At 44.1% G+C, this 13,273-nt stretch overlaps 1 protein-coding gene across 2 annotated transcripts in view; it reads right to left on the bottom strand.

Annotated features, from left to right (window-relative positions):
- The window catches only part of birc6 (baculoviral IAP repeat containing 6), a 139,566-nt gene that overhangs the window by 83,512 nt on the left and 42,781 nt on the right, over nt 1-13,273 (bottom strand). For both annotated transcript variants that reach the window (XM_079280713.1, XM_079280712.1), the window contains exons 42-56: nt 11,550-11,676; nt 11,270-11,380; nt 10,069-10,327; nt 9,347-9,918; nt 7,929-8,104; nt 7,737-7,833; nt 6,761-6,955; nt 6,443-6,643; nt 5,984-6,263; nt 5,641-5,897; nt 4,955-5,063; nt 4,424-4,660; nt 2,320-3,178; nt 1,879-2,022; nt 149-278 (exon numbers count right to left, since the gene is read on the bottom strand). In XM_079280713.1, coding sequence (XP_079136839.1) covers nt 149-278; nt 1,879-2,022; nt 2,320-3,178; nt 4,424-4,660; nt 4,955-5,063; nt 5,641-5,897; nt 5,984-6,263; nt 6,443-6,643; nt 6,761-6,955; nt 7,737-7,833; nt 7,929-8,104; nt 9,347-9,918; nt 10,069-10,327; nt 11,270-11,380; nt 11,550-11,676 — 3,754 coding nt within the window. The remainder of the gene's footprint in view (nt 1-148; nt 279-1,878; nt 2,023-2,319; nt 3,179-4,423; nt 4,661-4,954; nt 5,064-5,640; nt 5,898-5,983; nt 6,264-6,442; nt 6,644-6,760; nt 6,956-7,736; nt 7,834-7,928; nt 8,105-9,346; nt 9,919-10,068; nt 10,328-11,269; nt 11,381-11,549; nt 11,677-13,273) is intronic.

A 13,273-nucleotide genomic window follows, 5' to 3' on the forward strand; every position in this document is an offset into this window, starting at 1 on the left:
ATGTTCTACAATCGTGTGGCAGCTAGCTAGCCAGATTTTACTGCACGGGTTGTACCCCAATGATATGACACTGCACTAATCCAAACTCTGTCCTGTGTTGATGCCTTCGTTCTACTGAAAGGTTAAAGTTTTCTGGATTGGAACATACCAGACACCCGGTCCAGGACTTCAGCCAGCGTGGTGGAGATGGGCAGATGGAGGGTGCGGTATTTGTGGCCTGCTCCGTACATGGGATGCTGGATCATGTGGCTGGTGGCATTGATGCGTCCTTTGTATAACTGAGAAGAAAAGGGGGACACAACGGTTTTGTGTTAGCATGTTATAAAAATATAACGCTCAGCTTAGCTGCAGGACAATTCAGTAACTAAAACGTATTCAGCGTATAACGACTTAACAATACATGTGACCGATATACCGGTATGTCTTTCATATTATTTTTAAGGAGATATGGACCAGTCAATTGTCTTTTCAAGGTTTTCAGAGAGTAGTAGGTTGTAAATATCTTGACTGAGGCTCCGGAGAGATCATGTTGGTTTGCGCCACCTCTTCCCATTCCTTGATTAATTTCTCTTACTTCATTTGACAATTATTGTCAGCCAACATGAATCTTAACTAAGAGCCACATTGTCAGCGCTGCCGATTGTAGAGAAACCAACACAAATACATAAATATTCAAATACACAAACGTTCAAACAACTGACAAGTCAGACATGTTACCAGATGGATGTAAATTGTCTGAATGAAACTACAGGCAGGTCAGACCCAGGGAATTAAAGAAAGAAAACTATTCACTTCATTCAGCTGGGATAATATCAGGAATCCAACTTCAACCTACTGGTCCAACATTAAGCTAAGCTAGCAAAATTCTCTGGAATTTCTTTTCCCTTTATCCGGGAAAAAATACCTTTAGTACATGGGATTTTTAGACTGTATGCGCCTGTGTTTGCATACTAAAGACTACCAATTGACCAAATTTGAAAAGAGGTGACAATAAATACCTATATAAAACATCATTACAGTCTAGTCAGCGGTTGCTAAAAAACAACCTTGTCTGGATCAACCAAGCGACCCTGTCTAACACATTCCCCCTCTGTTAGCGGGCAACAAGACGGAACACTTTATAATACTGAGAACAACAAGACAGCTAGGATGTTAAAAAGGCTGCTTTGGGTTATTAAAACTAACACACACACCCGCAAGCGCACATACACAGAGTCCTAAAGAGCTTTTCTGACAACCAATCATTGAGCTGTGTAAAATATAGATCATTACGGTGTCATTGAGGAGACCTTAATGCTCCCTAGACATGCATCAGTCTGAGGGATCACTGAGATGAGAAGGGAGGCTGCTGCTTCATATTGTTGTGCTGTCCCCTTGTGGTCACAGCTGATTTCTAAATCAATTATGTTTAGTTGGCGCCACAATGTCAGCTTGAGACGTTTTTGCCACAAATATGATCATGTCAGTCATGTATGTTCTATCCCCTACACCATGTAATCTGCTATGATCATCTGAACTATCTGATTGAAAAAATGACTGCTTGGGAGAAGTTTATATAATTTCTTCTTAAATGTTATGTAGTTGCAACACAATTAACATGAAATAAAACTAGAAACTAAAGAAGTAAATTGGGGGGGGGGGTCCGCCATATTTAATGCCATGCCAAACCAACCGGGTGTTTCCTTCAGCTGCGAGTGTGATTACAAACGGAGTTCACAGAGTCACAGGATGTAGGGTCGGATTGGAATTGGGCCTAAAAGCCTACAGTCACGCTAGCTGCACTCTAAGGCTGTACGAAGCCAGTATTGACTCAACACTTTTCTCTCCTATCTGGAAAGGAGAAGGAGCAGACATTCAACAACAGAGAGAGTTACCCACCGGACAGGGAGACTGTAGGAAGACTGTGACCTTCTCGTCCTCCAGCATTAGCTGCAGGAAAAGCCTTCGAATGAAGCCTGAGATGTTTCCAGAAATCGGCACATTGCCTCGCTGGGGTGCAGACTGGAAGAGCTCACAGAGAACCTGCAGCCAGAGAAAAATCCATACAGACACCAATGAATACATCCACATGAAAAGAGTTTGTCTTTGATACCACCAAGGCCATAACATGGTTCCTTCACTTTTAAGAAGTTACCCTGCGTATTTAAAAAACACAACGAATAGTATCATCTAAAATAGTCTATGGTTGAAAAACACATCTCCAAACGTTTAACCAATTACAAATCTGAGTCTGAGATGTCAAAACTCAATGCCTGGAGTCTCAGAGAAAGTGAAAGCTTTAGACTTTTCCACTCAACAAAGTGGATTATAAGAGCAGACCTGAGCCATGAGCCGCTGGTTGTTAGGGTGGCAGGAGATACACTGGAGAAAGAAGGCCACAGTGGCATTCTCCAGAGCGGTCCTCTGCTGGGTGGTGAGTCCTCCTGCCTGCCCAGAAGACGCTAGGGAGAAGCGGGACCCTGAAGCCTGAGGCTGGGATGGAGGAGGCCCTGCCGCAGATCCAGAGCCCAGAGGCTGACAGCCTGCATTGGCACTGGAATGGCACAGCAAGAAGAGCAGTGCCGTCCAGAGCGGGTTCACTTCTGGACCTCCTAACCAGTCTTTCATGGCGTGACTGTTGCCTACTTCAGTCAGGAAACGCAGCACCGGAGCGGCTAGCTCTGCAGCCAGAGGCGGCCTAATGTGTGAGGATGAGGAGGATGAAGAGGATGAGTGGTAGTGGTGATGGTGATGGCGTCTCTCGGCCTGAGCAGCAGGCAGAGGCAGGTCGGCACTGGCCAGAAGACCGACACAGAACTGGGCCAGGCTGCGTACCAACAGTGATGGTAAGCCTGAGTCCAGCAGCTGCTCTATGGCTCCTGGAGACTGGGAGGCAGCTGCCAGCGTAGTTAACTGGGACTCGGACAGATTAATGGGGGGTCTGGCATGCTTGGAGTCGTCTGTAAGTCCTGCGGCGCTGGTGTCAGCGTCGTGCTGCTTTTTGCCATCGTCAGTCATGGAAAGGCGATGCTGCTGGGCCTGAGAATGACTGGCGCTGGGCACTGAAACGATCCCCATCCAGGACATGAGAAGGGAGAAGTAGCTGGGGTGGATGTGACACATGGAGCACAGCAGGCTATCCACGGCCTTCTTCAGCACAATGTTGCACGCCAACGACATGGACCAGTTATACAGCAGCCTGGAGGAAGGGAACCAATCATCAGTCATGCATTTATGTTGTTACAAAAGCAACGTCTATGCAGTGTATGAATATCAATACCAGTAACAGCTGTATATAGTAAGCTTCCAAATACTCCAATGTGTGCAACATTGATTGAAGGCGCTCAATACAAAATTCAGAGCATATGTATTGCCTCCACACAGCTCTCACCATGGCAACAGCTGAGCCGGCGGTAACAGAACTGTTAATGAGGGGGAACTGGGCATTCGACAACAACACGCACAGAGGGCGAGATACTTTATACTCTGCTCAAGCAGACATTACTCCACTATATCTTTACATAGATGATTGCTGTTTGCTGCTCTATTATTGCTCTGAATATTGTAGAGAGAATCTTTAATATTTATGCTACAACTACTACTATATTTAATAAACTGATAGAAGTTGGGTTGAATACAGCAGATTAAGTTCTTGGTATCATCAAGTTCCTGTGTGTTCACAAAGGCAAGAATATTGTAGCTCCATATTCAAGTGAAACCTTGAAATGCCCCAATAGGATTATTAAAGTATTATTACTACAGGCATGGCTCTGGAGCTTCTTGAGCTTCGTGGTTTGATCCCTCGCTCCTCGTGAAAGTGCCAAAGTATTCTTGAATAGCAGCATGGCAGCCTCTGGCATCAGTGTGTGAACGGGTGAATGTTTGCTTGTGTTGTAAAGCGCTTTGAGCGGGCAACAGACTAGAAAAGTGCTCCATAAATGCAAATCCATTTACTCCTACCATTTGCCTCTACATATGAAAAAATTGGCATGAGATTTTAGAAAGCTTTCGTTTAGATATGCAATTATGAAAATCAAACAGCTTAGAAATCACTCAGTGTTCCTGTTTTATAACAGATTATTTCTTTGTGCATAAGAGATGGTAAATGATACATTAATTACAGTGCTCTTCACAAGGTGAACAAGACATTTAATATCTCCCTGTCCATATTTAACCTTGACTTTCATGTCAGTCTGGCATCTGATTCAGACTTAAATCGTAACACAGACAAACGTCTCTGTGGCTTTGATGTAAATGATGCCTATTCAGAGATGAGAACATTTACACAGCAAGGTGCTCCTCTAATTTCCCTTCTTTTTCAACTGATGTGAAGGTGAACACAGTCAGGATAACCTCTTCCATGTTTGTATGTTTGCATGTACGAGTGTGTGTGTGTAGGTATGCATGCATGGTCTTAGTAATAAGGAAAAGGTCTATGACTGACTCAAAGAGCTCTCTGTTGAGGAGTGCAGGCAGGTCGTAGTCAACAGGCAGCTCGTAGCTATGCCACAGGATGGCTGCCACACAGTGGAGGTGGGAGGGCGAAGGCATGAGCAGGCCGTACTCCCTCGACGACCCAGAAGAAGAGCCAGCTCCGGCGCCAGTGTACCCCATGTGGCCACTCATCTTGTGGGCCGCCACCCGCGATGAGTCATGGACCCACTGGAGAAGAGCCTGGATCCTGAAGGGTGAAGATTCAGAGTAAGCTTTGATAAATATGTCATCGAGCTTCATGTCCTTAGTCCTTCAGGGTGAAGTGCGTCACAGTGGAATTTATATGCAACAAACACGACCAAATGACAGTAAAAGATAACAAGGAGAGTGGAAGGACACTTTTTTACTGTCGGATTATGAGTCTGTCTAGAATATCACCTTGACAGAAAACGGATTCTCATTGGTTGTTGTTGTTGTAATAATAAAGGGGAGCTTAAGAACAGTCTGAGTCAAGGCAAAAACAGGATGTATGACAATGTACCTGTCTTTGGTTCCAGAGTCCTGTGTGGTGCCCAGCTGGTACAGAATGTCGATGGTGGAGTCTGAGGAGAGGCCATTTAGTCGGCCAAACAGCAAAGGACTGTTCAAATCTACAAAGATAGACAAAGACTACAATAAGTATGGCTATCATGATCGATAGTCTTCTTCTGCCTTCGACACATATGGAATATTCTTTTTTGGACATGTGTGCGGGGTTCTGCTACCAGACTCATTAGATTACATGTATTCATGCTATTTTTTTTTAGAGGAGATGGGGTAACAGTAATTTGTTAGCAGCGTCGACATGTGAATATTTGGAGACACTTAGCCTCAGTATACATTCCTATCCATATCCTAATTTGCTTCCCAAAATAGAACTATGTGTGGTGCCCAGCTGGTACAGCAGTGGAGCTGCTGTGTACCGACTTAAAAATTCAAGTCTACATGTCAATTCAATGGAATTTATCAGTTGAATGTGTACCAACTGAACTAACATATATATATATATATACACACACACACACACACACACACACACACATATATATATATAATTAGTTTGTGAGGCCTTGCAGAACAAAACACGTTAACTACTTGATGGGGCAAAATAACATCTGAAATATGCCCTTGTCTAATCTGCTGCCTATGATTAACACTCCAGCATTAATGCAGCGGTGTGTGACTCACTGGCAGGGTCGGTGCCAGAAGCGGCACAGTTCCTCAGCAGAATGTCGATGAGTTTGAGTCCAATGCGAGTGGACTGCAGGCCAATCTTGACCAGCACGGCCTCGATGTTGGGCGAGTGCATGCCGCAGTAAGGTGACATGAGCAATGCCGCGCAGGTCTGCAGCAAGTTGGCCGTGGGTGCTGCGGCACTGGCCATCATGGCCTCCAGGTCACTGACATGGGTCAGGCAATGGTGGAGAAGACGCAGCCACCCGATGCTGTACGTGGTAAAGAAAAAAAGATTATAAAAACAACCACAGCTAATAGAAATGGACACACTCATTACACAATCTGTTCTTGGTACCTGGTTTTAGAGACCTGGTCCTCAGAAGGCAGGAAGGGGTTGTTGACAGTCGCAGAGGAGGTGTTACCGAATGCAGTCAGGCCCAAGAGTTTGATCTGAGACAGCCCAAGGGTGCTGGCATCACGGGGCCGGTGCAGCCTCAGGCAAACAGCCGACGCAACCTCTGCCTTCACCAGCTGGATCTTAATGTACGTCAGGCCACTGGTGATGATTGGCGTGGAGAGCGGCAGCATATTGACCCCGTCAGCACTGATCTCCACAGAGACCGAGGATGGGCAGGCTGGTTGGTTAGAGGAACGGGACAGAGTAGAACATAAAGGAGTGAAATGAGTTTCCATTCAAGTCAGATGGAACAGCTTTAGACAGTTGTAAAAATAGTGACGGAAGTACACTTTCAAAAATATTAAAATGTACAATTTTTTCATATTGCCTTTCATTGTCAAATTGGATGCTACTCACTGGCGAGAGAGGCAAGGTGTGGCTGGATGTGGAGCTCTTTCAGCAGCACAGCAGCAGGAAGGTGGATGGTGAGGTCACACCAGGCCTCCTCCGGCAGGAAGATGTAGGACCAGGCTGCTGACCGGGCCCGGCGGTGGGGCGGCGTTGCTTGGAGGAGGACCTCTGCTGGCTGCGCTGTGGGGCTGCTGGATGTTATGGTGCCTGTGGAGGGACAAGTAGATCATTTAGAAATAGAAAAGAGTTGATGTAATATTGTAAAATATTTTACAGTAAAAACATATTGATATATGGGATTGAGGAGAAAGAAAGTGAAAGCACCTAAGGGAGCAAAGTTGTGGAGTCCCTCAGCGTTGTCTGGCTCGGAGGTCATCACTCTGGCTTTGAGGTTGCCATCTGCCGTCTTTCCAGGACCTGAATCTAAGAACTTCATGATGGTGGACACCATGCTGCGTGCTGTGTTCACAATGGCCCGGGTGCTGGTCACCATGTTGTTACAGATCAACTGCACACCACCTGGTCAAACACAAGAAAGTTAGTGTGTCTTAATGATCAAATTTTCCAAAAGCTGCTCGAATCCATGCTTACATTAGTGTCGCTGTGCGTCATTTCTATAACTACCTAAAGCTCTGGAAAATCTATTGTGCTTAATTTCAGGGTTTTGACAAAGGTAAAGTGCCCGCCTGCAGTGGGACAGGACTAGTCCCAGAAAAGCATTCAGTAAGTAAAACATTTGTCACTGTCACCTCATCACACAGTGATATTTTGAGTTGTCTGACATAAAACTTGACGTGTTAAAATCTTTGACTTTCAAACCAGAACGGTCATTGATCACACAGACACGCTCACTGACGGCTGATTTGGAGACAAGCAAATAGTAAAAAGTCAAAAATTTGGCGCTACAATCTCACAACGTAACTACTGCTAACGTCTACACACCAACCAATCAGAGTAGGACATTAAATGACCCAGACATACAATGGCTGACCCGAAATTTCCTCAGCGCCATTTTTAAGTAAAGTTGAGGGTTAAAAAAGTAAAATACAAGAAAAGCAAAGTATGTTTGTGAGACTTTGCCAGAGCGCAGCAATGTTTTCCTCCACATATTTTATACCACATATTCATGGCACATCTGACATAACTCACATTGATATTATTTTATGAGACCAATCTTGCACAGCATGACACCCAATAAACAAAAACACTATTGTTGCTGTACACTCTATAGGTGCATCCAGACTGAAGGGTGGGGTGAGTAAAGTTGGGTTCGGAGGCAGGTGTGCGTGTATATACCAACCCATGTCATGGAAGGCCTTGAGAGCCTCACTGGTATCCAACACGCGGAGGATGAACCACAAGAGAGGCTCCGACAGCTGACATGTGGAAAGAGACCCCTACAAAATGTCAAATTAAAAATACATATTAAAGCTTTGGCCATTGGTTTTTGTTCAAGATGTATTTTAATACCAAATCATTACAGCCCCATTACCTGTCTGCCCATGTAACCACAGGCCATGTATGTGAGGATGGGCTGTAGCATGACCTGGACTGAGGTGGCCCTCTTGCTGAGGGTGGTGAGGATGGTGAAGAGGCCGTCACCCACTGAGATGGCATCGAGACCGCCGTGAAAGTTCTCATGTTTGGTCAGGTGGAGACCGCTAGCTCCTGAGGAACAGAGAAAGTGTCAGCTTGCAGCAGAATAGATATATCTCTATCTCTATCTCTATCTCTATCTCTATCTCTATCTCTATCTCTAGAGATAGAGATAGAGATAGAGATAGAGATAGAGATAGAGATAGAGATAGAGATAGAGATAGAGATAGAGATAGAGATAGAGATAGAGATAGAGATAGAGATAGAGATAGAGATAGAGATAGAGATAGAGATAGAGATAGAGATAGAGATAGAGATAGAGATAGAGATAGAGATAGAGATAGAGATAGAGATAGAGATAGAGATAGAGATAGAGATAGAGATAGAGATAGAGATAGAGATAGAGATAGAGATAGAGATAGAGATAGAGATAGAGATAGAGATAGAGATAGAGATAGAGATAGAGATAGAGATAGAGATAGAGATAGAGATAGAGATAGAGATAGAGATAGAGATAGAGATAGAGATATATATATATATATATATATATATATATATATATATATATATATCTGAAAAGTTGAATTGAAAAGCAGTTAAACACACCGTAGTGGAAATCAATAGACTCGGGGGTTTTGATGCTACAGTGTTGGTCTGGTGTGACCCGTATGGTGACTAATGTTTGTTCATGCTTTAGGAGCCAAATGATGCTGTATGACTGACATGACGGAGTCCGTTTGCTGACTTCACAACTCTTCTTTTGTTGAAGTTACACTACATATTAACATTTATCAATATTCCATAAATACCCCATATCTTGTTCTCACAAACATTTCTTTTTTGACTGAACATAAGTGACACTTTAACTTTCCAATGTCATTCATTTGAAGCATCACTCTCAGATTAGTTAGCCACTTTGGGGGCAGCTGCAATGACATATTATCCCCTCATAAAGCCACTCTGGCGAACAAGTCTTCTTTCTTCTAGCTCTGGTTTGCATCAACTCCCGAGGAAAAAAAAGAAGAAATCTGTCTTTTTTGCTCCTTAAGGCGCCAATATCTGCTCTGGTATTTTATTGTACTGTAGATATTGTGCATTCCATATGTTATATTTTACTCTGTAAATTGCTGCTGCTCCAAACGAATTTCACCCTGGGGATAAATAAAGTTTAATTCTATCTATCTATCTACTATGTTCACCAGCTATTCTCTACTGTTGAACCAAAACCACTGATTTGTGGACAGTAAAACCAGAACAATGAGGTAAAAGATGCTGAAACTGTTGGTCAAGATAATTTTCTGTGATTCGTCTCACCTATGATCATGGCCATGGCGCTGCTGTTGCACTGGCCCAGTGCTGACAAGATCTGGCTCATAATCTGCTGATTGGCTAGCACCAGGTCAGCCACACCGGCAGGGGGGCCCTGACTGAACGCGGATCCCCCAGCTACGCTTTCTTTGCTGCCACAGACCTTCTCCTCGTCCGACACACTGCTATCAGCTGCTCCGCTGCCTGCCGGCGGCAGCCGTCCACTGAACTCTCTGTCCCCGGACAGAGGCAGCTGCACCAGCAAGTTGACCAGCTTGAGGAGGTCAAACATCAGCTGGTCACGCGTCGTCTCTCCACAGACTGCCTTTGCGTCTCCTGGCCGGATGATGTTGGCAAACAAACCACCAAAACAAGCCCGAGCGCCCACAGAGCTGTCTGAGCCGCTGCGGGAAACCACTTTGTCAGAGCAGGTGATGTAGTGGTGAACCAAGAATGTGATGGACTCGATGACGGAGGAGATGGTAGCCACTGACACCACCTCAAAGTTTTGCTCCAGAGTAAACTCCAGTAGCTTCACCTGGGCATCCAGTGGACCCTGGCCCGACTGGAACGGACCCCTGAAAGGTCAGGATGAACCATTAGTTCCCAAAGAGCATTTATAGAGCATCTAAAGCAATTCTTATTTTGTCATTATTGGACTGATGACTGTGCTGTAACATGCAAATATTAATAATTGAAAATACCTTTCTCGAGAAGCGATTGCATACCTCTCAGTAGACAGGATGTGCATGAGTTTGAGCAGGAACTCGCTGAACATCTGAGGACAGGTGGAGGACAGGTGGACCTGCAGGCGGCTCAAAAACTCGTGCATGGCCTGGGTGGCGGTGGGTCCCACCTGAGAGCTGTGCTGGCTTGTCCCGTTGGTGCTGCAGCCAGACAGGAAGCGCACCAGGACATGAACCAGAGTGGGATCAGACACCATCTGCTGCGCTGTGTTTTCCTGAGAGCTCATCCCGTTATTGGAGGCTGGAGGTTCAAACACAGATTATAGATTTGTCATTGGACACCACACAATTGACAACCACCAACTTTGGAAACAAACGGCTGTGTGGGAGATGGCCCTTTTGATTCTAATTAGTACAGTACACAATGAAAATCACCATGCAGAGACTTAAGTTGTTTTTGGTCAGAGTTACAGAATGTTAGTCTCACGGAAATAAATTTTCGAGCAGGGGGTATCCATTAACCCTGATGGTCCATTCAAAGATGTGCTGAATCCAAAATTTAAGAGGTAAATGCCAAAAAAACATTGCATTCACGATGACTAACGTATGTAAAATCAAAAATGTAGTCAACCAATAAGCAAACATGGATGATTCAAAAAGAATAATGGGGTGTATTTATGAGACATCGTGGCTAAAGTAGCTGCTAACTGGACGAGTTTGGAGAAATTGTTAGGAATTCTTGAAGTTAGGAGTAGAGCTAATTCACAAAGCATTTCAGCTCTAAAATCATCAGTCAACCTGCACATGGTGTTTTGCGTCTATAATTTACTTTATAAGTCAACATTTGTTTTCACGAATGATTTTAAATTATATCCGTCCAATCTGTACTTTTGGCTTCTGGACACTGTATTGATGAACATTTTATTCCACATTCACATAAAAAAAACCAAACCCTGTCTGATCATCCAATGCCTGCGAAAATAATGACTAAGCTCCTTCATGCTCTTTTACAAGCAGCTCTCCACTCTGCTCCAGCACAACAACATAGGAAATAATAACAACACAATTATAACAGACAAAAAGGAAAACGTTAAAGTATGTAGCTTATTGGTAGAAGCACAAATATCCAGAAAAAAATGACCAAATCAATCAAATCCGCAACACAGCAGTCAAAACGCTCGCAGTGTGGTATGACGCTACAGGACTTTTCACAGAAGGAAACCAGTGAGAGTAAAGTACTGACCACAGGCTGGCATGTTAGTCATCAGGGTGAGAGAGTGCAGCACCAGACACCATGTTCTCAGGGAGGTGTTGGGGTACCACGCCAGCACTGTCAGGAAACTGCTGATGGATGCTGGAAACACATGCACACAAAGAATAGAATAGGTATATGAATACAAATATATACATACATACATACATATAGCAAGAACGGAATTAAAACTCTGACTAAAGCAAAGGGATGTAACAGATTGAGCTCTTTCTGAGGAGTTGAGAAGGCGACAGTGTGGTGGGGTCCTGACCGTGGTTGAGCGGGATGGTAGGCACTCGGCTAGCATTAAACATGAAGATGTCTGATCCGCCCTCTTCACTGCCACCAGAACATGTATTGAGACTGAGTGTTAACCACAGCTGCAGCAGGGACTCCAGCTGAGAGAGAAGAAAAGAGTTTTCAAATCACTTTGTTTTCTGTTTACAAGGTATCCAAAGATGCAAAAGTTATTCAATCTTAAAACTCCAGTATTTGAGATTCAAAAAAAACATTTTACCTGGACTTTTGGAGCAAATAACATTAATGTACCGCTTTTATGCATACTTAGAGATGTTTGTTTTTGCATAATGAAATACATTGTTTCATAAAAATCTGAAAAACATGTACAGTACATTTTTGCCAGGAAACGTATACAATGAATCTTGTTATAGACAGACGGAGACGACTTAATGAAGTGAAATTGGTTCCAAAGTTGAGGATGCTTGTTGGAGCAGCTGAAAACAGCACAGCAGGATGTGGTTGTTGATTTGCAGGTGAAAAGACATCCAGCTGTCTCATGAAACCGGCTACATTTTGTTGAGATTATAACCTCCCCCCCCCCCCCCCCCCCCCCCCAATGGCATTTGGATAAAAAAAATGTTCAACTTGAGACCGGTTCTGTGAAGTGCTTAGTTAACCGCTGCATATGTGTGCAAGTCAGTCGTTCTACAGGAGTGTAACTGATGAAGACGCTGTTGATGTGGAGTTAACGTTTCAGTCAAGCCTTAAACGTGTACAGTTGTCGCTGGAGTTATTGAACTAACAGTTCTACTGTGTCTCCTGGACATATTTCTCTACAAAGTAGAATCATTCACATGGAGTACAGTGTAATTTATAGCACAGGTTTACACGCACTGCAACTGCAGTAAGACAGCATCCAAACATGTTTTGAGGGAGTCCTTCCTGTTTCGATGCGAGGGTCCTGGGACAGAGGATGTTGCATGTGTACAGGTTGTAAAGCCCTCCGAGGCAAATTTGTGATTTTGGACAAAAAAATATAAACAAAAATAAATTTAATTGAAACATAAAGCCAAAACTGCACAGCAACAGCTTCAAAACAACACTGTTAATGTCTGGGGGCCTGTTGCACCAACAGGGCTCTGGCCTGGTCTTAAGCAGAGTCTGTCGTGGCGAGTTCTAAGCTTGACCTCATAGTTGCACCACTGTTGCGTACGACTTCTTCTCGCTAAGACCGGGTGTAAATGTTAGGCCTCATTAGCAGGCGGGAAGTCAAAATAAGAGTGAGAACAATCATGTATTGCCTCATGGCCGTATCCAGCTAGAAGGTCACCGAAGTCTGGACCTCAGCAATTATTCCCTAAAAATGACGTGAATGATGTAAAACAACTTGAAAGTGACTGCTATCAATAAGACAGCTATCAGTGCGGGAGAGACTGAGGCGGTGAAGATGTGGCAGGTGAGGTGGAGATGGTAGAGTGTGTATGTCTGCCGTGGTGCGGCGTCATCATTACTGCAGAGATTTCAAATAACACTGCTGGTTTTATGATCTAGAGCAGAGGTCCCCCACCTTTTTTGCACCACGGACCGGTTTCATGTAAGACAATATTTTCACGGACCGGCCTTCAAGGTGTGGCGGATAAACACAACGAAATAAAAGGATACGATCGTCATAAAAACAAATATAAAATGCATAAAAAAATACAACTCACAATAACGCTGAATCAGTGGGAGATCAGTGCTTTAGTGGTGATCTCA

Source organism: Melanostigma gelatinosum (assembly GCF_949748355.1).
Source record: "Melanostigma gelatinosum genome assembly, chromosome: 12".
Classification (NCBI taxonomy): domain Eukaryota; kingdom Metazoa; phylum Chordata; class Actinopteri; order Perciformes; family Zoarcidae; genus Melanostigma; species Melanostigma gelatinosum.